This window comes from Hyla sarda, chromosome 6, assembly GCF_029499605.1.
Source record: "Hyla sarda isolate aHylSar1 chromosome 6, aHylSar1.hap1, whole genome shotgun sequence".
NCBI lineage: Eukaryota > Metazoa > Chordata > Amphibia > Anura > Hylidae > Hyla > Hyla sarda.
In genome coordinates this window covers 144,308,299-144,334,886 of record NC_079194.1, presented here as the reverse complement: position 1 = coordinate 144,334,886, position 26,588 = coordinate 144,308,299, and the positions used below count along the sequence as shown (strand labels likewise).

The 26,588-nt window shown below is 43.6% G+C and overlaps 1 protein-coding gene across 9 annotated transcripts; it reads right to left on the bottom strand.

Moving 5' to 3' along the window:
- Window positions 1–1,331: 1,331 nt before the first annotated feature.
- On the bottom strand, window positions 1,332–26,564 carry LOC130276287 (fibulin-7-like). 9 transcript variants are annotated; one of them, XM_056525442.1, is made up of 11 exons: window positions 26,516–26,564; window positions 20,165–20,385; window positions 18,471–18,516; window positions 13,713–13,767; window positions 13,287–13,429; window positions 12,502–12,652; window positions 12,244–12,414; window positions 10,750–10,875; window positions 2,806–2,943; window positions 2,593–2,731; window positions 1,332–2,286 (listed from the first exon to the last, which is right to left on the bottom strand). In XM_056525442.1, exons 5-11 carry the CDS (start codon window positions 13,350–13,352, stop codon window positions 1,926–1,928), a joined length of 1,152 nt encoding a protein of 383 aa, XP_056381417.1. In that variant the 5' UTR covers window positions 13,353–13,429; window positions 13,713–13,767; window positions 18,471–18,516; window positions 20,165–20,385; window positions 26,516–26,564; the 3' UTR covers window positions 1,332–1,925. The 9 variants fall into 9 exon arrangements, with proteins under 9 accessions (XP_056381417.1, XP_056381424.1, XP_056381418.1 ...); XM_056525449.1 differs by having other exon boundaries at window positions 12,247–12,414; XM_056525443.1 differs by having other exon boundaries at window positions 13,287–13,364.
- Window positions 26,565–26,588: the final 24 nt, after the last annotated feature.

Below are 26,588 nucleotides of genomic sequence, written 5' to 3'. Positions count from 1 at the left end.
GTTTATATCCTTTTTACTGTTCTTGTATATACAGGAGCTGACAATAAACGCGTGTTCATCTGATGGTGTCATAATAAGCGTAAACCCCCACAGTAAAGTCTGCTGCCACCACCACCAAATGTTAGAATGATGGGACTGTCTGCATGCATTAAAGGGGTTTTCCAGGAATAGAAAAATAGAGCTAATTTCTTTCACAAATAGCTCCAGTTTGTGTGTGGTATTACAACTTTGCTCCATCCACTTCAATGAAACTGAACTGTAGAACCACAGCCAATCTGGAGACAGACTGGGAGTGGTTTTTGAAAGAAATTAGCTGTTTCTCTATTCCTGGGTAACCCCTTTTAAAAAGGGTGCCAATCGGAAAGTATCGTGGTCTAAACAAGAAATGTTCCCCATTCACTGACTGGAAGCTGAGATCTTTAAAAATGGTCAAACACACTGTAATCTGCAGAGCATTTGATCATACCAGAATAAATCTTCCAGGAAATCTGTCATATACGCAGGCAGCATGTTATAGAGCAGATGGAGATAAAAGAACCGAAATACAGTTTTGTGGGAAAAGTTTAGGATAACTGGTCATTTATTTAGGAGTATTCCTGCTTAGTCTAGGTTATGTACTTATTTGGACAATCATATTCAGTCATTTGACAAAGTTCTATATACAGAATGGAGCATAGAGGTACTAAATGTAGGTGTACCAGTCTAGGGTGAAGGGAATACGTTTAGTTAGATACAGAGAAATCACAAAAAAACATATCCATTGTATTATTTATTAGTTATACAAAGAGGATAATATATGAACAATTAAGGGTGTGAAATATTGACAGAAATACAAATATCCAAGCAGGGACAGTGGTACTGGGTGGTTGACCGGACCTGCTCTTGCCCTTTAGGTCAACCACCCAGTACCACTGGGACTGCTTGGATATTTGTATTTCTGTCAATATTTCACACCCTTAATTGTTCATTCATATATTCTTCTCTTTGTATAAATAATACAACGGATATGTTTTTTTGTGATTTCTATATACAGACTTACACACAGATAGCTGTCAGTTCACCTCCACTACTACTTAGTAGAGATGAGCAAACTTCCAGTAATTCGATTCGTCTCGAACTTCTCGGCTCGGCATTTGCTGACTTTAACCTGCATAAATTAGTTCAGCTTTCCGGTGCTCCGGTGGGCTGGAAAAGGTGGATACAGTCCTAGTAAAGAGTCTCCAGCCCACCGGAGCACCTGAAAGCTGAACTCATTTATGCAGGCTAAAGTCAGCAACCGCGGAGCCGAGAAGTTCGTGACGAATCTAATTTACTGTAAGTTCGCTCATCTCTACTACTTAGCCCATGAATAAATGACAAGTTATCCTGGAACTTTCACACAAAGCTATATACACTCTGCTTAGCTCCTCCTGCTCTATATTTTAGTGCCAGCAGATTGGACCATTTCATATGTGGTCTATATAATCAGCTGGTATGTGACCGCTCGGGCACTAGACACTTCCCCTGTGTTCTCCTCTGGGTCTGGTGTCTGCTCCATGCTGTGGGCGCAGGTTTATGGAGAATGTTATTCCTGGAATCTGCTGCCCATGGTGTTTACCTGACATATTCTCAACAAACTGCCCTTTCTCAGCCGTCTCCTTGTGCTGCAAAGCTGTCCTTACGTTACCCTGGAGAGATTACAGCACCCCTCCCCAACCAATGTGGCCCCGGAGACATTTTAAATGCCCTGTCATCCGCCTACCAGGCCTTTAGTCAAGAAAACATGTTCATTTATCATTTCTATAACGTTAGCATAAGAAATAAGCTGCAGCGTGAAGCAATCCCTACCACATTAACCCTATCCAGTTACTCTGATCTGTGCCAACTTTATAAACCTTTTATAGTAGGCTGAGTGCTAAAGCCTTGCCGTGTAACCTGCCAGGTACCTAGAATGTGTACTGCGACACAAACAAGGTGACCGTAAATATGTGTTTCCCCAGCAGCCCCTGTGGTGACATCTCCGCCATCTCTACATCCACTTGAAGCTCGGCTGGGCCATTCACTGTCTTGGTAAGGATGAGCTCACCCCGGTGTCTGCCGGCTTGTCGTACTTCTAAGCCACGATGACCTTTGCCTCTTGTCAGGGTAAAACGTTGGCTGTCACCTTGGGAGCGGGGAGCAGTCATGGTGAACAGGATGCTGGGAACTGGCAGCTGGGATTGTAGAGAGATGTAGTGAAAGGAGATAGAATGAGGGGCTTCCAGGCAACTACTGCTTCCCAAGGGGCATGGTATTCGCTCACACTGGCTGCATGAAGACAGGAGGAAGAAGTGGTCAGACAGCACAATTAGCAGAAAGAAAACTACCTGTCCCAAGATAATATCATTGGATACCCCCTCTCCACCTCATCCTATGTTATAACAAAAGATTACATGACGTACCAATGGCGTAGCTATAAAGAATGAAGTAGTTTCAAGTCCCAACGCCTGGACAGAACCCTGACACATTGGAACGAGATGACATATTGCAGATGTGATGACATTTACGTTCCTTTCTATGTATCCTGAAGAGTCATCACATATACACAGGTGGAGGTTCTCCACTCATACTCACTGGCTGGAGATCTTGACATATGTCACATTCAGCTTGGGTTTGGGACACTCTGGCCGGACACATTTAAAGGCACCATACAGATTAACACATTGTTCTCCACCTGAACACGCTGACTGATTGGAGACACATTCATCTATGTCTGGAGAAAGGAGAATCCAGTGACTGTAGCTGCATTCAGATAGGAAGTAATATACATCATATAGATGATTTTACCTTTACAGCTGTTCTGCTGCATATCCAGGAGATAACCCTGTGGACACACACATTGGTATGACCCAGGCGTATTCACACATTCGTGCACACAGATCTTTGATCCTGCTTTCCCATGGTATAAACTACATTCATCTATATCTGTGGAGAAGAGAATATAAGAAAGTCTGTCACAAATTTGTAACAGACAGACACTTTATTTAGCCCCCTAAAAGGATGCAATTTTTTGTGTCCTAACCTTTTAAAATAGCAATCAATTTTCCTTGTTAGATGTGGGATGAATTGTACTTTGTAATGACATCACTCATTTTACTACAAAAACTATGACCAAACCCCCAAAAATTATTTTACTTATTCAATGCAATTACTTACGAGGTTTTGTTTTTATCTTTCGGAAAGATAATAAGTATGCTTTAAATTGCCCTATTCTGACCCCAATATCCTTTTTATTTTCTGTATATGTGGCTGTGCAGAGGGCTAATTTTTGGGGGCTTTTTAAGTACCTCTTTTGCTTAGATAGAACTTTCCGATTTCTTTTTATTTTCTTCTGGTGTATGAAGAGGCCAAAAATCAACAATTCTGGCTTTTTTTTTCTGACATTCACTTTCTGGGATCATAAACATTACAATAGATTGGACGTTTTTGCATGTGGCAATACCAAATGTTTTTGTTTTGTTTACATTTTTTATTTACAAAATGGGAAAATAATGTAATTAAAACTTTTAGGGAAGAGGCTTATTTATATTTTCATTTATATATATATGTCTTTTATTATTCACTTCACATAATTTAAATTCTGCATAGGGGACTATTAATAGCAATCTTTTAATTGCTATTACTGCCTAGTGCTATGCACTTCTTAGACTTACACATAAATAAGTCTGAATCAACATGGTTAAAGGGGTACTTCTTTTTTAAATCAACTGGTGCCAGAAAGTTAAACAGATTTGTAAATTACTTCTATTAAAAAAATCTTAATCCTTCCAGTACTTATTAGCTGCTAAATACTACAGCGGAATTTCTTTTCTTTTTGAAACACAGAGCTGTCTGCTGACATCACAAGCACAGTGTTCTCTGCTGACATCTCTGTCCATTTTAGGAACTGTCCAGAACAGCATATGTTTGCTATGGGGATTTACTTTTACACTGGACAGTTCCTAAAATGGACAGAGATGTCAGCAGAGAGCACTGTGCTCGTGATGTCAGCAGACAGCTCTGTGTTTAAAACAAAAGATTTTCCACTGTAGTATTCAGCAGCTAATAAGTACAGGAAGGATTAAGATTTTTTTAATAGAAGTAATTTACAAATCTGTTTAACTTTCTGGCACCAGTTGATTTAAAAAAATAAAAAATAAAAATAAAAAAAATTTTCACCGGAGTACCCCTTTAACCATGTTGATTCAGACTTATTTATGTCTGAATCTGCAGCAAATCTGTGGCAGAAATCTACTGTCTGATTTGAATTCTCTTCAAAATCTGTCTACTCCTAATCATTCTATGTTCTGATGGAGAAATGGTGTGAACAAACCATTTAGAAGGAGAATGCTCTCTGGTCCTGATAGCTCCTCCCAAATACATTGTAATAAACTATCAGCCTTGAGGCCAGGAGAGCGTTGTGCAGCTGCATTATTCAGTTCACAGAGATGACTTTAGACCAGTGGTCTCCAACCTGCGGACCTCCAGATGTTGCAAAACAACAACTCCCAGCTGTCCGGGCATGCTGGGAGTTGTAGTTTTGCAACATCTGGAGGTCCGCAGGTTGAAGACCACTGCTCTAGACTTTACTTTCTAACAAGCCCTCTGCACTTAGAATTATGAGATCAGAATTGGCTTTTAGAGTCTGGCTACAAACAATGAATGTTCCCATTTGCTGACAGCAGACAAAGATCTTAAAAAAGTTAGACACAATATAAGTTAAATACAGAGGTGGGATTCAAATTTCTTAATTCCTTTCCTAATAAGACAAATGCCAACAGTGTAGCAAGCTGCAGAAAACTACTTGTACTTTAATAATCTAATATAACAATTTCCTAATCCATGTGTACTAGGTAGAATAGCAGGCAGAATACACCAGAGACTCACAGAGGACGTCTTCTCTGTAGTTTTCCCTTTTCTTCCTCATCTGGTCCTTACCTTGATGACTCCTTTTTGCTACCATTTATCTTGCCTCCGCAGGGTCCACTGACCAGACCTCTTCATGCTAACATACACTGTGGCCTGTGGACCTCCTAAAAGCAACGGCTTCACACAATGGACACCCATAATATTTTTTTTTGATTGAAAGAGCTTTATTTTCCGTTCAGTCATTACAAGTCGTACAATAAATTACAGTCACACAAAGCATGATAGTACAATACACAGCAAAGGTTCCCTAAGCTATACATCGCACACCATGCTACTCTAACATTCAGCTCAATCCTGCAATAGAAAAGCACAAGAGATCAAACAAAAACCAAATAATACAATCTGTGATCGGGGTAGGGGTGTGGGCGACTATGTGGGGGTAGGGAGGGGGCGGATCACAGGGCCAAACTGTTGGGCTGTATCTTCAGGGAGACATGGGAGAAGGAGAGGGGTCTTCACTCCTCTTCTTCCTCATCAACGGCCGAGCTGTCCAAGATGGAATAGTCTCTAAGCAGGTTCTTGATGAACCTGCGGCAGTCCCGGACGGACATGTTTTCCCTGTTGATCACGAGGCGGTTCCTGGAGAGCCACACTGCGTCCTTAAAACAGTTCATAAGGCGCCAGGCCTCCTGGATGGCCTCCACGTCGTGGGTCCCAGGGAACAGGCCGTAAAGCACCGAATGGTACGATAGGCAGCTCCTGGGCACTGAGTCTCTGAGTTCCTGTTCTAGGGCGTCCAACAGACCCTGTGCAAAGGGGCACTGCCAAAACACGTGGAAAGATGTTTCCTCCACGTAGGGGCAACGGGGGCAGTACCGGGTCTTGCACAGGTTGCGGGCATGCATGAATGACCTGAGAGAGAGACCTCCCATGACGGCCATCCACGACAAGTCCTTGTGTCCATTGGTAAGCCGCTTTGAGGCCACATTGTTCCAAACTGTCTCTGCAGTGGCTGCGGGGAGTCCCGGAACCAGCTCGGTCGAGTCCTTAGCTCGGATGAGCTTGTGGATTGTCTTTGGCTTCCATAGGTCTGGTTTCAGTCCTTCCAGCTGGTGCTCCCTCACAAACCGGACAACATCCCCATAGAACCAGGGAGTGTTCCAGTTGTAAGGGATGGAGCTGTCCCACTTGTCCCAGCCCAGCTGTCTCCAGAGGGGCATGAGAAGCAAGCGAGACATGGACCTGCCCGCTGAGCCAGTCTTTTCTACAAGAGTCCGCTGCACCGTGACACATGCAAAGGAGGCCCTCAGCAGAGCGGGGATGTCGGGTATTCCCTTCCCACCCTTGCGGGGTTCCTTGTACATCACGGTCCTCTTGACTCTGTCCATTTTGCCCCAGACGAAGCCAAACACTGTCCGGGTGATGGCCTTGCAAACGGTGGTATGGGGAGGCCAGGCCTGTGCGGTATATTGGAGCACAGGCAAAACTTCACTCCGCAGGACAAGTGCCTTGCCTTCCATCGTGAGCTTTCTGGAGCTCCACAGTCCGATCTTCGAGTTTATCCTTCCTAGTCGGTCTTGCCAAGACTTAAGGGCCGCTCCTTCCTTCCCGAACCAGACTCCAAGAATTTGAATGAAGTCCGGCTTAACGGCAAAGGGGAAGGGGGCGGGAGAAGCCAGGTGCCATTCCCCGAAGAGCATGGCCTCCGACTTCCCGCAGTTGACTTTTGCCCCCGAAGCTCTGCCGAAGTCCTCGCAGGTCTGGACGAGTGCAGTCACCGAACGCTGGTCAGCGCAGAAGACGGTCACGTCGTCCATGTAGAGCGAGCACTTGACCTCGTGGCGATCTGGTCCTGGTGCGGTGATCCCTCTGATCTCTCCATTCTGCCGGATAGTCTCAGCGAAGAGCTCTATAACACAAACAAAAAGGAGAGGTGAAAGAGGGCAGCCTTGTCTAACCCCTGAAAGAATGGAAAAGGGGTCAGTCTTCCAGCCGTTCACCAACACCGTGCTGTAAATGTCAAAATACATAACGTTAACAAACGTTATGGACACCCATAATATGGTACAACACACTACCCTTTGAATATAATATTGTCACACACTTAAACCTCTGAATATAATACTGCCACACATCATGCCCCCTAAGTATGATACTGCAACACAATGTGCCCTCTGAATATAATGCTGCCACACATACTGAGCCCCCTGATTATTATACTACCACACGCCATGCCCCTTGAATAAAATACACCGTGCTTTAAAATACTGCCCCATGCTGTGCCCTTCTGAATATAATACTACCACACACCAGGCCCCCTGAATATACTACTACTTTACACTAAATACAAAGTCATCTACCACACATCAATGTACTCAATAAAATGGCCATTTTTTTATTAAAGGGGTATTCCAGGCAAAAACTTTTTTTTATATATATCAACTGGCTCCGGAAAGTTAAACAGATTTGTAAATTGCTTCTATTAAAAAATCTTAATCCTTCCAATAGTTATTAGCTTCTGAAGTTTTCTGTCTAACTGCTCATTGATGATGTCACGTCCCGGGAGCTGTGCATGATGGGAAAATATCCCTATAGGAACTGCACAGCTCCCGGGACGTGAGTCATCAGAAAGCAGTTAGACATAAAACAGCAACTCAACTTCAGAAGCTAATAACTATTGGTAGGATTAAGATTTTTTAAATCAAAGTAATTTACAAATCTGTTCAACTTTCCGGAGCCAGTTGATATATATAAAAAAGTTTTGGCCTGGAATACTCCTTTAATTTCATTTAAAACCATACCCATAAGACAATCAATGGTATTCATATACAGAGAGCTTCAATGGGCAGATGAGGTCTCCAATATTTTCTAAAAGTTACTGCATAGTAGCTTTAGTAATCACCAGCAAAACATGGGAGTTGTGACTTGTATACAAAACACATAACTGAAAAGTATAACAATTATGTACATCTATAGATATGCAGTGCCTCATATACACATATATCCTACGTGGAAATAGCAACCGCAACCCATATACAGGTGAATAAAGCACGAAGTCACGACAGGAAAGCGTGCGTTCGGGGGCCAAGCAGCTGGCGTCTCCACCTTACAGCCATGGGTAAGCGTGACTTTGGAGTCTGAGGGACTTGTTTACATACACAGGCTAGAGGACTTAGTGTGTTTTATTCACCTGTGTATGGGTTGCGGTTGCTATTTCCACGTAGGATATACCGTATTTTTCGCCGTATAAGACGCACTTTTTCTTCCCCAAAACTGGGGGGAAAAGTCGGTTCGTCTTATACGGCGAATACACCCCTATTGCGGCGGTCCCTGCGGCCATCAACGGCCGGGACCCGCGGCTAATACAGGATACCACCGATCGCGGTGATGCCCTGTATTAACCCTTCAGACGCGGCGATCAAAGCTGACCGCCACGTCTGAAGGGAAAGTGACACTAACCCGGCTGTTCAGTCGGGCTGTTCGGGACCACCGCGATTTCACTGTGGCGGTCCCGAACAGCCCGACTGAATAGCCGGGTTAGTGCTTACAGGACACCGGGAGGGACCTTACCTGCCTCCTCGGTGTCTTCTCCGTTCAGGGATCCCCTGTATGCCGGCGCTCTCCTTCCTCGTCATCACGTCGTTGCTTATGTGCGTCGGCGTGCGTAACGACGTGATGGCGGCGACGGAGAGCGAGGATACCCGTCCGGCAGCAGAGACGTTCCAGAGCGACAGCGATGGAGCGACATCCAGGGCAGCGGTGATGGGTCCGGAGCGGCGGGGACACGTGAGTATTACCTCCTATGCAGTGGTCTTCAATCTGCGAACCTCCAGATGTTGCAAAACTACAACTCCCAGCATGCCCGGACAGCCGTTGGCTGTCCGGGCATGCTGGGAGTTGTAGTTTTGCAACATCTGGAGGTCCGCAGGTTGAAGACCACTATTGGGTTCAAAATCTTTATTTTTTTAGATTTTGCCCCTAAAAATTGGGTGCGTCTTATAAGCCGGTGCGTCCTATAGGACGAAAAATACGGTATGTATATATGAGGCACTGCATATCTATAGATGTCCATAATTGTTATGTGTTTTGTATATAAGTCACAACTCCCATGTTTTGCTGGTGATTACTAAAGCTACTATGCAGTAACTTTTAGAAAATATTGGAGACCTCATCTGCCCATTGAAGCTCTCTGTATATGAATACCATTGATTGACTTATGTGTATGGTTTTAAATGAAATTAATAAAACATTTATTTTTTATTGTGTACATTGGTGTGTGGTAGATTACTTCGTATTTAGTGTATAATGTTGTGTGGAAGTCACCCTAATATAAATAGGTCCTGATCACTACATTATGTATACTATACTATAAAAGTATGGTAAGGCATTCAGACTAAGGCAATTTGGAGTTTCTAGTGTTAAAGGGGTATTCCAGGCAAAACCTTTTCTTATATATATCAACTGGCTCCGGAAAGTTAAACAGATTTGTAAATTACTTCTATTAAAAAATCTTAATCCTTCCAATAGTTATTAGCTTCTGAAGTTTTCTGTCTAACTGCTCAATGATGATGTCATGGCCCGGGAGCTGTGCATGATGGGAGAATATCCCCATAGGAACTGCACAGCTCCTGGGATGTGAGTCATCAGAGAGCAGTTAGACAGAAAACAACAACTCAACTTCAGACGCTAATAACTATTGGAAGGATTAAGATTTTTTAATAGAAGTAATTTACAAATCTGTTTAACTTTCCGTAGCCAGTTGATAAATATATAAAAAAAAGGTTTTGGCCTGGAATACCCCTTTAATACTATACACTCTGTACCAGCCACTCACTATGCTTCAAAATATAATGATACCAGACACCATGTCCCCTAAATATAAAATACAGCTGTACACTGTGCCCCTGAATATAATACTACCACACTGTTTTTACCCTGTTTGGCTAAATGTCATCCCTGTACTGTCCTCTAGACCCCATGACAGGAGCAGGGCTGTGCACATCTACGTCCCCCCCGTCATGACAGGAGCGGGGCTGTGTGAGGATCTACGTCCCCCCTGTCATGACAGGAGGGGGGCTGTGTGAGGATCTACGTCCCCCCTGTCATGACAGGAGCGGGGCTGTGTAAGGATCTACGTCCCCCCTGTCATGACAGTAGCGGGGCTGTGTGAGGATCTACGTCCCCCCGTCATGACAGGAGCGGGGCTGTGTGAGGATCTACGTCCCCCCGTCATGACAGGAGCGGGGCTGTGTGAGGATCTACGTCCCCCCTGTCATGACAGGAGCGGGGCTGTGTGAGGATCTACGTCCCCCCTGTCATGACAGGAGCGGGGCTGTGTGAGGATCTACGTCCCCCCGTCATGACAGGAGCGGGGCTGTGTGAGGATCTACGTCCCCCCTGTCATGACAGGAGCGGGGCTGTGTGAGGATCTACGTCCCCCCTGTCATGACAGGAGCCGGGCTGTGTGAGGATCTACGTCCCCCCTGTCATGACAGGAGCGGGGCTGTGTGAGGATCTACGTCCCCCCTGTCATGACAGGAGCCGGGCTGTGTGAGGATCTACGTCCCTCCTGCTGATGCAGGTGCAGATTTGCGTCCTGTCCAGCTCTGCCTTCCCTTCCCCTCGCTGTATCTTCAGCAATCTCCGGACAGCTGAGGTGAGAAGCGAACGCAGAATTGCATAGGACGCAAGTCTGCACCTCACGCCGCCCTGTTTACTTAATTTATCACATATAGAATACATTGATTATGTAGTTACAATCAGACACTTTAGCTATAGGGGAGGCTGAGGTATCAATCCCATGATGGTTACAATGTATCAGATCATACTAAATCCATTTTAACCTTGTGGCTGTGCCTGGACTGCAGTATGAGGGGCAGTTACCTTGACAGAGGCCTCCAGTTTGGATGACGTATCCGGGGTCACAGGAGCAGTGCTGAACTCCCTGGAAGGTGGAACACTTGGCCTGGCGCGTAATGAGGGATGAGGTGTTCGTCAGGGATACCAGCTCTGTGGACAGAGATACCACATAAGAGTAAAATATCCATGATATTGACCATCATCCACCCCAGCCCCTGCTCTCAACAAAGCAATTTGGAGAATGAGGCACTGAACTGTTTTAGGGTTCCCTGGATGTAAGAATGGCAGCAACTTGTATTAGAAATAAGATTGCTGTAATCAGCAGCACAAGATAGGGTATTCTGCACCAGTGAACTGGTAGGACAGGTGGGTGGATTTTAACAGCAAAATTTAATAAAGTAACAATTAACAACTAAAAACACCCCCCATGTAATAGGAGCTACCGCCTCCAACCCCAAAAGTTCAGAAGCAGAGAGAATCTTCTTATCCTATTTTTTTGGGAAGGAACAAAGGTCTCTAGGCTTCCAAGCCTACCATAAGCAAATGGATTAGAGAAGCCCCCTGGGAGTCCTATGCAGCTCCATCCACACTGTGTCAAGGCCCAATATACTCAGGCCGTCTCCACACCCTATGCGGAAAGAGTCCTAATCCCCCTGGATTAGATCTGTAATGCAGATTCCTGTAGGACACAATCCAACTTTATCAGCCATTATCGGCTAGACTATAAGTTTTTAGAGTTTACTGCTTTTGCGCAGTCTATCTTAAATTCCACCTTGCAGGAAGGCCCTTCCCAATAAAGGTTTCTATTTTCTAAAACTAGTGCCGGATTAGTTGTCCTGCACTCTGCAGGTGACATCACACGGTTTCAAATCTATATATAGAACTTTGAAGGGGTTTTCCAGGCTTATATGTCTGATGGTTTATCCACGGGATAGGCCATCAATCACTGATCACAGGGTGTCGACACCCCGCACCACAATCATAAGCTGTTTGGTGCCCCACACTCCACAACAAATGGGGCCAGAAGCCCTGCACCTAGATTGTATAGTGGTGGAGCGGCATCCAATTCACTTCAATGGGAGTGATCTACAGTTACCTGGTGCCACCACTATACAATGAAGGCATCTCAGGCTGTGACACTCGAACAACCAGCATTATTGGCTTAAGGAAAGGTACAGCTATCCAACAGCTGCAACCCTTAGCAGCAAATACATCGGACATATTCCCTTTAATCTGCAGCATACATAGATACTTCACATCCCCCACCTCCTGAAAATTGTAATCTCCTATATCTAGTGTTCTTTCCTTTTATATTATCTTTGCTGGGTAAACTACCACCTACATTCTTATTTTTACTCTGTACAGAAATAAACAATGACCACTTATGGCAGGGAGTGGTGCCTTCTATAAGGAACCAGTCACTCCTAATCCCTCTGCTGTTCTTGCTGCTGTGGATACATGCAAAGCATTATGTCCATAGCTATCAAGACAGCAGAGGGTATAGCCCTCCAATAATACCACTGCAAATGGCCGGCTGTCCACTCCATGTCTGGTTGTCCATGCAGGTTCTGGATTCAGAGCCGGTTAACTGGTAGCCTGGGTCACACAAGAAATGGAGCTCATTTCCTACTTTCAGCTTTCTACCCAGTATCCGACCGTGACGTGGTGGCTTTAACTGCGGGCATGAATCTACAGTGTAATAAAACCACAGTGAGAAGACAGAAAAGCAGACTGGTATATGAGGGGAGGGCTTCCATAGGAGAGAGCTACACCCACCTTTATCCTCTTGTCTCTGAAGTTGCCCCCTCAGCTGGTTGAGTCTTCTGCTGAGTGTCCTCATCCCACGCAGGTACGAGGCTTCATGGTCAGTGAGCAGCTTTTGAACCTGGCGCAGAACTCTGAGAGCTTCACGCTGCTCAGAACAGGCCTAGAGGTAAAGAACAGTGGGGGAGATTTATCAAAACCTGTGCAGAGGAAGAGTGGTGCAGTTTCCCATAGCAACCAATCAGATTGCTTCTTTCATTTTCCACAGGCCTCTTTAGAGGCCTGTGGAAAATGAAAGAAGCAATCTGATTGGTTGCTATGGGCAACAGCACCACTCTTCCTCGGCACAGGTTTTGATAAATCTCCCCCAGTGAAACTGACTGCCTGAATCCCCACATCCACCCGCAAAATCACACAAGATACGCTGGGGCTAAGATTTACAGGGAGTTATAAAAAGAATCAATGTTTTGACAAATTAATGTTTTGTTTAGTTGTTTTTCAGCTCAACCACTAATGTCTGCCATTTCTCCGCAATCTGGTGATATCACCCAGTTTCAACCACACTCTGCATAGTAAATAAAGAAAAATCAAGGGCAATACATCTATAAGCTCTTGCAGACAGGGATGAGTGGAGTGATATATTGGGTAAAATAGCTAAATCAGAGTGTGAAGTTGTAGGGACAGAGATTATGGAAGTGATAGATAGGAATATCAGCCTTGATAGCCTAACCTCCCCCCCCCCCTTTAAAGTCTCTAATGCGGCTGCCCTATCTATCACTTACCTCTTGAGTACTCACCTGCCCCTCAGAGTCACCCAGCAGCTGCAGAGAAAAGCCTAAGAGGAGAACGATCTTCAGCATCATGTCTGTACAATCCTGAAATCAGATGTCAGATGTACTCCTGCAGATTAGGACAGTGGAAAATCCAAAACCTACACGTCCTACATGATGGATAACAACACGATAAGTGTGATTTATCATTTCTGCAGCTGTATAGTGTCCTTTCCCCTTATCATAAAATAGTGGTTCCTATTGTCTATGAGATCATGTGAAGAGCCATGCACATTGCAATCCACATCTAACAATTACGATGAGATTCTTTAGAGCCATGACGTGTCCAGTGGCTGGCACCTCACTGTAATCACATAACTGGAACACTAGGGGCACATATACTATTCTTGGATATGGGCTCCTGCTTAAAATAAAAGTATTATTTCTACTCACTGTAAATTTTCATTCCTTTACTCCAAGCAGCAGCACCTGTGGAGATTTTATCTTCCTGAAAAATATGACAGACAATATCAGTTAATTGATTAATACTTTAGGCACCTTATATAGGATACAATCAAGTAATCTACAAGGTCTGCTGAACCAAAAAGAAAATGGAAGCAAAGATGTGCAGCTACTTGGACTACAGGAAAGATAATTTACAGTAAGTAGAAATAATACTTTCCTTGGTGTCCACTGCAGCAACACTAATAGGGATTTAGTTATTAACTATGTCAGGGTGGGTTATTATTAAATCCAGCTTCTCAGATTTTTAGTCTGTAATTGTTTTTAACTATATGAAGGTGAACACCATGATGCTGTCCTGCTAAGTGGTTCATGATTTCTCTTAGTCCAAAACATTGTCTGAAAACCTCTAATAGGTCATGGTGTCTGAAGACCTGCATGGGTTAAGCAGATGATAATCTTTTCTTATCCATCTGGACAGGGTCCCCAGAGAGACTTTCTGGCATCTACTTTTCCCATTAAATGAGAGTAATATATATATTCCAATTTCCTAATTAACAAATTGCCACCAAGGCAAAAAAAAACAAAAAAAAACACCTAATTCCCCTGCAATAGAACTATAACACAATGTGTGATGGTGCTTATAATGATACACAGCTTTTAGCGACTTTTACCAAGTGGTACGCTATGTATCATTTGTGAGGATCTGTGGGGCCTCTGGCTCTCAGTACTAAACTCCTTGTCCTGCACACTCTTCAGTAGTTTTCTAATGAATATGTCTGGTATTTGTTCTAACTGCATATATCATACCCTATGGAACAGGATGATTTGCTTTGTGGCTACTTGGGCTACTTCTCCCTAGACTTTCTGTCTGACAAGTACTTCATTAAGAAAACTAACTCTGGCCCTTAAATGAGTACTCTGGCATACGACACGTCCCCTCAATACATCTCTATGAGAGAGCCGGAGCGGTGCATTCGTCAGTCCCCGGCTCTGCCATAGAGATGTATTGAGGGGGAATGTCAACCGCAACCTTATCCCAAGGTCAAAACACGCTATTTTTGCAAAGAGCCGGGGGCCCTGTATGGGAAATCATGGGGGACCCAGCGGTCGGACCCCAGCAATCTAAAACTTATTTCCTATCCTTAGGATAGGGGATACGTTTTCATATCCCACATTACTCCTTTGGGCTTATACTCTGTTGCACAGAGAGAACTTTTTTAAAGGAGACCTCTCTGAAGTGCTTCAATGCACTGGAGGTTTTTTGATCCCTTGATACACTTTTCTGCCTGCCAACTCCTGGCAGGTCCTACACTTCCAGCATGTAGCAAATATAGAGCAGGTCCTGGTTGGTGTTGTGTCTGGAGATTTCTGCTCCTCAGTGACTGCCCGACCAGGACTGACTCTATATTAAATGCAGTACATATTAAGACAGAGATTAGCAGTGCAGGATAGACAAAGACCTTTGATGGTCATAGGAGTAGGCAAATCTAGAGTTATATGTTCCCTGTACAAAGTGGAGTTCAGGCCCATGAATATTTATAAAGGGGTGTTGCACTGGGGCTGTATTAGCAGGTTAGTTCAGGTGACAAATTCCCTTTAATATATATGTGGTAGATAACAATTCTACACAGGCAATGTGCAAACCCTATAAGTAATAACAATGCAGCTACATCCATTGACTCACAGGTGACATCTTAGAGTTGTTCCTTTTCTTCTCTATTTGGCTTAGACCACCAAAAAGACTTCTTCCAACCAGAAATCATCTCCACAGAATCTGCCAGACAAACATCTTAGGCCTCTCACTTTTCCACCTCCCTCCTCACCTTTTCTCCATCCATAGTGACCCAAATAATGGTGGTGGAATCGGTGGGTAAGGAATGGTAGGCAGTAGGTAAATCCCCAGTAGGTAAATCCCCTAGAATTGGTTAATGCCCCAAGTTGAAATCTAATCTCCCCAATAGGTAGATGCTACCAATAAAAAGTGGGGCATTGCCACTCACTTTACATTTTTAGTGGCCCAAAATTGACAGTCTGATCATCAGACATTGCATCCCTAAGAATTTTGCGCTAAAGGCAACTGCCCCTGTTCCTGCAACCAACTTTACGCCATGGGATACCCAAAAGGGTTACACTGGCAATCAGGTCTTTTATATCATTTTTAATTATGCCAAATAGTAGATTATAGGCTACACTGCCCGTTTTACACAAAATTACTAGGCAAGTGAGTATATTGATCATAAAATAATTTTTAAGCATATTTTCCAACTCCAAGCTGTATAAACTTGAATGCTTCTTGGATTTAAAGGGGTATTGCTGTGGAAAACTTTTTTTTTTTTTTTTTTTTTTTTAAATCAACTGGTGCCAGAAAGTCAAACAGATTTGTAAATTACTTCTATTAAAAAAATCTTAATCCTTCCAGTACTGTATACTACAGAGGAAAGGCTTTTTTCTCTTCTGTCACGACCACAGTGCTCTCTGCAGACCTCTACTGTCCATTTTAGGAACTGTCCAGAGCAGGAGAAAATCCCCATAGCAAACATATGCTGCTCTGGACAGTTCCTAAAAGGGGCAGATGTCAGCAGAGAGCACTGTGGTCATAACAGAAGAGAAATCCAAAAAGAACTGTTTAACTTTCTTGCACCAGTTGATAAAAAATAAAATAAAATAAGTTTTCCATGGGAGTACCCCTTTAAGCATGTCAGTTATTTCAGTAATGAGGGAAGGTGTGGCCTAAGGAGATGAACACCCGATCATACTTATTTTATTTTAAAAAAAAGTTTTACTTTTAAAATAGTATAATGACACGAAAGCTATGTAAATATGGGTATCAGTTTAATCGTAATGGCTCACAGAATAAAGAATAAACCACAGTTTCAACAAGGAGTGCACTGTGTAGAAACAAAACCCTCCAAAATCTGCAAAATTGCAAGTTTCTTTTTTATTTTTCAAATCCCCCCCCCCCCCCCCCAAAAAAATAATATTAGTTTTCTTTTGTCATACATGTTATGGTAAATTAAATGTCTCATTGCAAAGTACAATTGGTCATGCAAGAAACAAGCCTTAATATGGGTCTGTGGATGGAAAAAGGAAATTAATCGATTTCTTAAAGGGTAATGAGAAAAAAAAAATGAAAAAAGCAAAAATGAAAATTTGCTGTGTACTCAAGGTCAAAAGCCGCTTTGTCATTAAGGGGTTATCCAGGGTTGAAAATAAATAAATAAATAAACCAGAGCTGATTTCTTTGAAAAAAAAAAAATAAAAAATAAAAAAAAAAAGCACCACACCTGTCCTCAGGTTGTATGTGATATCGCAGCTCAGAAACATTAAAAGGGGTATTGGAGCGTCGGAGATGCAGGAGTACAGACTTGCATAGCGTGGGTGGGGGGGTGACGTCACACGGGGGCGGAGTCGTGACGTCACGATACTCCAGCCCCCTGGTCGCCACCCGGCTCTTTGTGAGCTGGCACCGCGGCATGCAGCTCAAACACGTGGCTGGCAAATACAAGATTGCGGGGGTCCCCAGCGGCGGGACCCCCATGGTGAGACATCTTATCCCCTATCCTTTGGATAGGGGATAAGATGTCTCAGGGCCGGAGTACCCCTTTAAGTGTCTGATTGCTGGAAGTCTGACCTCTGGGACCACCGTGATCTCCTGAATGGGACCTTGGCTCTCTGAGAGGAGCACATTCTTCAGGCGGCACACACTCTAATAATTTCTATTGGAGTGCCGGAGATGCACGAGTACAGCACTTGGGTCTTACATACAACAGTGCTCTCTGCTGACATCTCTGCTTGTCTCGGGAACTGCACAGAGTAGAAGAGGTTTGCTATGGTGATTTGCTTCTGCTCTGGACAGTTCCCGAGACAGGTGTCATCAGAGAGCACTTAGACAGAAAAGAACAACTCAACTTCAGCAACTCATAAGTACTGAAAGGATAAAGATTTTTTAATAAAAGTAATTTAAAAATCTGTTTAACTTTCTGGAGCCAGTTGATATATAAAAAAGTTTTTTCCTGGATAACCCTAGGAGGTTATCAGTTCATTAATACTGTCTGCTTTATTTTCAAGAGCTATAAAATCTCCATAGGTGCTACTGCTGTGGATGTCATGGACTATGGCTCTGGTACTGCAGGTGATGCCTGATCTGCAACTAACAACTGCAGGAGCGACTGCCATGACCACTAGACTGTAATAAGTGGTTCTGTCATCAGAAAATGACCTATCATTTAAATCAAGTTTTTATGTTTAATATATTTTTAATAAATACAAAATCCACAAAGAAAGAAAGTATAGCGGCACTCACAAGATGAAAAATAGTGATCCTTTATTGCTACGGAGATGGCAAGGACACTCAATGCAGGTACAGTATGTTTCACAAAAGGAGAGCTACAATGTTGTTTCACAACAGGCTTCTTCCGGCTCTATGGTACTGATGTGGCGGCGGCACCCCTAATATGCGTCAGCGGGCAGCACGCCACGGCAACCCATACACAACACTTACTGCGCAAGCATCCACTATACTTAGCGAGAGCGCTAGGCTCTACCTACGCTTGCAACCATAACATGTTACCATGCAATTACATAAATGTACAAATATAAATACAATGTGTAAGTGATGGAAAAAACGCACAACTAATGACTACAAAAAATAACTAAGAAAGAGGAAAAGAAAAAATATAGATATTATTAAATAATATTAAAACGGCCCTTACAAGAATACGCTGATATCATTTCTGTCATTCATACCTGGGGGTCCTAGGGCATCAGTGTGCAGGATCCAGGTTACTTCTTTCTGTAATAGCAATTTGTGGCAATCACTGCCGTCTTTTGGAATTTTTACCATTTCTAATCCTGAAAACCTGAGCACTGTGTGGTCGCCCTTATGTATCATTCTAATGTGATCTAGAAATCGGGGACAACCATGTCCCGTCCTTATAGATCTCATGTGTTCCTGATTCCTGATATAAAGACATCTTTTATTCTTGCCTATATAATATAGGCCATAGGGGCAATAGATCATATACACTACAAATTTTGTTTTGCATGTAATAAATTGGGACACTTTCCACTCTACATCCCCTATTTTGCAATATTTGGTTTTAGCATAAAATTTGAACATGGACAATTGTTTACACCTAAAATTGCCCTTTGGAGCAGCCCTATCTAACCATGTGGTCTCATCTTCTCTACGTCTAGTGCTGCTTAACTGGATCCCCAGAGAACAGGTCCGTCTATAGGAGAAATAAATAATAAATTCATAAATGTTGGCAGTTTTTTCCCCCCCTAATTTTCCATTTTACTATCTATATTATGAAGAAAGAAAAAAAATCAGCTAACAGTATTCCGACACTTCCTTTGTACAGAAAACTTTCTAGTATTCCCATGATAGGCAGAATTACAGTAAACAATGACACCAGTATATACATAAGACAGGAATCGGACCATTTACAATAGGTGATTGCCATATCTCACCTCCTCCCCCTCCCTGCACATTAACCTTTGCACAGGTCACAGAGCGTGCCTAAAAAACTAAAAAAAGTCAATGAGCCCCTGCCAGTCTATTACTTCCTATGTCCATGGAGCTGTTGTAAAGCATTTGGCTGTTAGCAGAGCAGAAGCTCAGGCAAGATGGCTGCCTCCATATTCATATAAGAAAAAATCATTTTCAATAAGTAAATAGAAACAAAATAAATAAAAAAAAAAAAATTTTTGTGTCTAGCTCTTACTATTAAACAAATCTTAGTGGCACCTTTCTATTAAAGGGGTATTCCAGGAAAAAACTTATATATATATATATATATATATATATATATATATATATATATAAATCAACTGGCTCCAGAAAGTTAAACAGATTTGTAAATTACTTCTATGAAAAAATCTTAATCCTTTCAGTACTTATGAGCTTCTGAAGTTAAGGTTGTTCTTTTCTGTCTAAGTAATCTCTGATGACACGTGTCTCGGGAACCGCCCAGTTTAGAAGCAAATTCCCATAGCAAACCTCTTCTAAACTGGGCGGATCCCGAGACACGTGTCATCACAGATTACTTAGACAGAAAAGAACAACCTAAACTTCAGAAGCTCATAAGTACTGAAAGGATTAAGATTTTTTCAATAGAAGTAATTTACAAATCTGTTTAACTTTCTGGAGCCAGTTGATATATAGTTTTTTCCTGGATAACCCCTTTAAATAGACACTAGTGTCAGAAAATACATAATTGTATGAAACTTAGGCAACCCCTACCAGTCCCTATAGCAGTGGTTTCCAACCTGCAGACCTCCAGATGTTGCAAAACTGCAACTCCCAGCATGCCCGGACAGCCGTTGGCTGTCCAGGCATGCTGGGAGTTGTAGTTTCGCAACATCTGGAGGTCCGCAGGTTGGAGACCACTGCCCTATAGTATGGGCCCAATTCTTGAGTATAGTTTATCATCACTCACCAGCTGGAGCTCCAAAGAGATGTGATGGTGTAGAGTGGATGCGATGGAGTGTGTATTGCATAAGACACATTACCTCCACATTCCTAGCAGTCAGGCGGGGTCATTTCTCAGCACAGTAAACATCTGAGCAGCAACAAGACTTGTTTGTTAGAGCTGTGTCCGCAGAACGTCACTTCTCATCAAGTAAATAGTGCAGAGCATCCTACCTCATCAAACATCAACTGCAAAACATAGAACCACATTAGCTGCAGAGCATCCTACCTCATCACACGAGTTGCAGAGCATTGCCTCTCATCGACTATCACCTGAAAAGTAACTCCACCAGGAGCACTACATATGGCATCCCATCACATATAATCATGCAGATCATTACTTCTTACCAGACATACAGACATGCTGCCAATAGATGGAGCTGAGTACTGACCCCTGTGTCCATAACTGCACACAGAGCAGACTCTATAAATCTTGGCTCTGCCAATTGGATCTAGACATGCAGCTGGCAGACAAAAAACCCAGTGTCCTGATTACCGAATTATAAAGACCTGAACCAAACAGGCAGGAGAGTAGGACATTTACTGAGGAAAACACAGACCCTTCAAAAAATAAAAATAAAAGTCTGCTGTATCAAATCTATTCTGTGATACTGTCTGCAAAGCTGTGTTTTTAAGCCTATCATGTGTGATACTGTCTGCTGAGCAAAAATGAAGATTGTGCACTTTTCCGGTGCACAGATGATAAGGATATTTCAGCGCTGTCCTGATCTGAGGAAGAGGAGAGAGCATCCTTGAAACGCGTTACATGTAAAATAAAAAACTTCTAAACTACATACCTTGGTTGTGGACAGCGCTGAAATATCCTTATCATCTGTCCACCGGAAAAGTGCACAATCTTCATTATACGTTCCGTATGCCTTGCCGAGGGCGGGATAAGGTGCAGTCCTAGGTGGTTGTCCGGGCGGGATCTCCACTACAACCCTCCGAAAGGATTACATGCCTACAAGAGTGTTGTGCCTCTCCCTTAGCACAACACTATCTGGTGAGTTGCTCTATTGATAGGGGCACACCTCCTTTATATATTGTCCTTCACAGTGGAGCGCTTTTCCATTCTTTTTTATTTCAGTTCTGCTGAGCAAAAAGGAATTGAAATAAAAGAAAAAGGGGAGGGATATTTGTGTGCTGCTGTAGGACTAAGGGAAACATATTGTTAGAGATTAATGCTTCCCTTAGGGTCTACCAGCAGCACAATTGGGGATTTAGCAAGAAGTTTGCCCTATTGGGAGGGGCCTTCACTGCGAGCAGAATTTAGAATAGATTGCCCGAAAGCAGTGTTAGCCAAAGCCCTATTATCAAGTCTAAAGTGACAGAGAAAAGTGGAGGGAAATCTCCACAAGGCAACATTGCAAATCTGCTCAAAGGGGGACCGAACTCCTTTCAGCCCAGAAAGTGAAGATGGCTCTAGTAGGATGAGCCTTTACAAAGGCTGGAGGCTCCTGACACATAAAGGAACCTTTTATCGCGTCCTTTATCCAGCAGCTCAGAGTTGACTTGGATGGCTTGCAACCTTTGTTCTTGCCAGAAAACATTACGAGGAGGGTTTTCATCCTTCTGGAATTCTTAAGTCCGCCCCAAATAGATTCTGAGACATCTGGAGATGCCATGGGTATAGAGAGATCTTTCATCATCGGAAGATGGAGAGGGAGCCAATACTGGCAAGAAAATTAGCTGGTTCAGATACCTGTAAGGTGGAACTTTGGGTACAAATATAGGTAGGAAACAAAAGAGTACCCTATTTGGCAACAACTTTGTGTAGGACTCATAGGCTGAAAAGGCTTGAAGCTCTCCAATTCTCTTAGCTGACATAATCACTAGCAGGAAGGTAATCTTCAAAGATAGAGACGTAAAGTCAACTTCTTCCAATGGCTCAAAGGATGGAGAAGACCCATTGCACTATGGACAAGTCCCATTGAGGAATGGGAGAAGGGAAAGTAGGCTTCAGTCTAGGGGCCCCTTTGAGAAGCCTGTTACTCAGGTTTGAAAAATGGTCCTTCTTAGAAGGGTTGACATAGCCGCCACTTGGACCTTCAGAGTAGAGATACTTAGACCCTTACCCAGGCCGTCTTGAAAGAAGTAAAGGATTGATGGCAGAGGAGGATCTGAAGTCTCTACCTGCTTATCACAGCACCATTCTTCAAAGATGCACTTAATTCTAGTGTAAGTGTTCTTGGTTCAATCCTCTTTGGAGAAAAATAGTGATCCCAGGACAAATTCTGAAAGCCCTCTAGGTTGTAAGAGGGACTGGTCAACGTCCAGGATGTCAGGTTGAATCTGTGTAGATCAGAGCATAGCTATGTGCCCTGAGACAACAGGCTTTGTTGTTAGGGAAGTCTTCAATACTTACCCTGTCTCATCTGCATGAGTATCTTCACTGCTTTGCCCCTGATATGAGGGGCCAAGTGAAGAAGGCACCAGGCAAACAGCTCAGATTTCATAAAAGGCACTGCTACTGGGATGTCCAAGTACCTTGTACTGGAAGATCTTCTAGTTGAGCTTCACCAGCCTACCAGGGATGCATCTGTGGTCCACATGATCAATATGAAACCTGACATGGGCTGGTGAGAGAGCTTGCCACTTCTATCACTAGGTCTCTTCTTTTTGAAGAGAGATGCAGAGTCGCTTGAGTGAAATCCAGAATTAACCCTAGGAACCTTTTGGAGGTTGAGGGTTGGATAGTTGACTTTTGTCCGTATATTTACCAGCCTAAATTTGAGAGAAAAGGCAGAGCCAGATGGAGATTTTAGAGGAAGGTCTCTGAAAATGCCTTTATGTGCCAGTCATCCAGAAAAAGGACGATCACAAGTCCTTGGAGTCTAAGCACTGAGGCCAAAGCCACACCACCTTGGTAAAAGTGTGAGGGGCAAAGGATATACCAAAGGGAAGAGCTACAAATTGAAGGTGCACTAGAGTCCCTTGGAGGTAAACAGTGATCCTCAAATATCCCTTGTAAGCGGGATAAAGATGGATATGCAGGTAGGCATCTTTTAAGTCCATTATCACAATAAAATGTCCTGGCATTAGGAAATTTATGATGGATTAAGAGATCTCCATACAAAATGTTTTTTTTTTTGTTTTTTTTTTAATGAAGCGATTTAGGTTATCTAGCTTAGATCCACTCCTCTACACTAGATGTGCGACATGTCAATGTCTGGCCCACAGCCACTTCAAATCACCAGAGGCTGCCGGAAGGTAGTGCGCCACATGGAATGTCACTCAAATCATGTACGCCCAGTCTGGAGGAGCAAAGCCACCAGAAGAACGCAAGGGTAATTATCCAGCATGCCACCTTTGGTGCTCCGACCACTGCTCCTCCAGTCCGGTGGCCTACTACTAATGCCCATAGGCCATAGCAGTAGGTCATTACCCCGCACCAGTAGTGGGAACAGAGGGAGGCAATACACAGACATACTGCCTGCATCCATATACTGTATATGGCTGGAGGCAGTATGTCTGTGGGGGCACAGAGGGGCCTAAAATTCTATATTGGGGCACAAGAGGCCTACATTTATATATGGGGCACATAGGGGCCTACATCTAGATATCGGGGCACAAAACTTGCCTAAAACTATATGTGTGGGCACAAAGCGGGAACTATTACTGTCTGGGGCAATACACATGGGGAGTTTGTGAAGAGGTGAGCATTGTGCTGGAGAAAGGAGTCTAAAATGTTTGTCTGACAGGTTCTGTGGAGAAGAGTGAAGAAAAGGTATAGAGCAGACCTCATCTGTGTGTCACTAAATGTAACTGTAGGCACAGAGAGGGGCCTATATACAGCTATATATTGTGGCACCTACAATAGGGGAGAGGGGACCTACAACTCTATATAGGTGAACAGAGGGGCCTAAAAACTATATATAAGGGCATAGAGGGTCTACAACTATATATGTGGGCACACAGCAGACACTATTACTGTGTGGGGAGTTTGTATAGACATGAGTATTGCTGAAAAAAGTGGCCTAAAATATTTGTCTGGCAGGTTCTGTGGAGACGAGTAAAGAAAAGGAAAAATGTACGACTGATCAGAGTCACCTGTGAGTCCCTTAGTTTAACTGTTATCACTTATGCTGTCGGCAGGGCACTGTATGTGGGAATATTGGCAACTTTTTGGGGCAATTTTGTATTGCTAATGGGTGTCTTTTTTTTTTTTTTGTCTTATTTTTTCAAAATTTGGTCACAGTGCCCAGATCTGGCTTACAAACTGACTGTGGATAGCATTTGTAAAAAGTCGCACATTTTTGTCACAACTGGTTTAAAGTTGCAGAGGAGGAACCATACAAAGTGGTGTACTGGAATGTAATTTCAACTCAACACGTCACCAACACGTCACCCTTCGGCTCGCGATGTTCTGTCTCGGCTGGTGATCGGCTGAGGGGCAGTGTCATGTAACAGGTATGGATACCAGAAAGAAATTTGGGCCCCGGCTGTTACATGACACAGTGCAGTGTGATGTGTCAGGCCACAGCAAAAAAAAAAAAAAATGCTACAAAAATAGTTATTCACAGCCACACAATAAATCTCCGCCTATGTCTCACCTCGCGTCCCATTTTTTGTCTCTGCTGCTAGAGACAGAACTCTGCTAACAACAGACAGCGAACAGCAGATTGCAGAGAAGTGAGACACCCAGTGGACAGAATTATAGAGTTATTTTTATAGGGTGAGGAGTTTTACAAATATGTTAGGAATCACATAGGCCGGTGTTTCCCAACCAGGGTGCCTCCAGATGTTGCAAAACTACAACTCCCAGAATGCCTGGACAGCCAAAGGCATGCTGGGAGTTGTAGTTTTGCAACATCTGGAGGCACCCTGGTTGGGAAACACTTACATAGGCTATGATATGGAGGGACATTATTTGACATGAGAAGTGGTGTTTGTTCTGCCCAGTATTTGTATGCCCTGATGGGATTTTTCTTTCATCACTGACATCTATTATTTTTTTAACCTGATGTGCACTTAGACAATGAAATGGTCGGACAACCCTCTAGTGATCCCCAGGCCACACAGGATGATGGGAGTCCCTGTACACAAGCCGATAGGCGTCATCCCTTGTGTCTAAGGGATTGTGTCTAAGGGTGCGTGCCCATCTGGCGTATATGCAGCGTATCTCAGGCTGCGCAAAATTTGCGGCAGCAGCGGAAAATATGCTGCGTATTCTTCTCTCACTATACGCACAGGGCTTTCCGGCAGCAGCCCTATGCGTGTAGTGAGTTTTGAGGGCGGGGGGCGGGGACTGTGACGCACGGCTCCACCTCCAAAACTCACTGCACACATAGGGCTGCTGCCGGAAAGCCCTGTGTGTATAGTGGGCGAGTAATACGCAGGGTATTTCCCGCTGCTGCCGCAGATTTTGCGCAGCGTGAAATACGCTGCGTATACGCCAGGTGGGAATGCACCCTAAAACTCCAGATTTTGGATTTGCCATATGGTTAACTATGTTGTAGTTGTTGGTTATTGCCACTGGATGCCATAACTAGGGTTGCCACCTGACCGGTATTTTACAGGCACAGCCGGTATTTTGGCCACTCTGACGGTATTTTTATATTAAAGATACCAGCCATGCAATGATCGGTATTTATCCAACCAATCCTCCAACTTGTGGATTGTTGCACCATCTGCTATACCAGTGTTTCCCAACCAGGGGTGCCTCCAGCTGTTGCAAAACTACCACTTCCAGTATGTTGCTGGGAGTTATAGTTTTGCAACAGCTGGAGGCATCCCTGGTTGGGAAACACTGGCCTATACTATATAGTCCAACATGGTGGGAGTTGTAGTTAGTAACCGACTGCTACTCCTGTACTTGCTTTAAAAAAAAAAAAAAAAAAGGGGGGGGGGGGAGGAATCAAAAAGTCCAATCAAAACAATACTGTTTTGTGGTACTATCAAAAAACTACAAATTGGGCGCAAAAAATGACCCTCATACAGGCCCATATAAGGAGAAATAAAAAAGTTATAGGGGTCAGAATAGGACAAAATTTCCCCTGCATATGTGTATACTGTGATGTCACGCATTTGTAATTAATTATGCAAATTAGCATGGCCGGTATTTTTTTTATTTTTTATTTATCAAGAAAGGTGTCAATCAACCCTACCTATAACGGGTTGGGTCAGTCCTGCCCTATCTCCTGTAGAGTGATCACTCCCGTCATATTCGCGCAAACTACTGTGCGTCAGGAGGGGGGTGACTTTACAATAGTCTCTCAGCGACCTCTGCTGGAAAACAGCTATTACCCTATTCCTTCGTATGTCACAAGCCCCTTCCCTTCCCTTCTTGCAGCGTCCCCACACCTCGGCCTTCACTCACCCCCATATTCCCCCCGTCACATGACAATTGTCTCCCAGTTGCATCAGCCGGCAGCCTCGTTATCGCTGACTGG

What these genes read in the sequence shown, in the direction of transcription:
- LOC130276287 (XM_056525442.1), bottom strand. Translation starts at nt 13,352, where the DNA reads ATGATGCTGAAGATCGTTCTCCTCTTAGGCTTTTCTCTGCAGCTGCTG. An exon ending in TGGGTGACTCTGAGGGGCAG is followed by an intron (nt 12,653 to 13,286) that starts GTGAGTACTCAA and finishes CTTTACCTCTAG; the next exon opens with GCCTGTTCTGAGCAGCGTGA. An exon ending in TCAGAGACAAGAGGATAAAG is followed by an intron (nt 12,415 to 12,501) that starts GTGGGTGTAGCT and finishes ATTACACTGTAG; the next exon opens with ATTCATGCCCGCAGTTAAAG.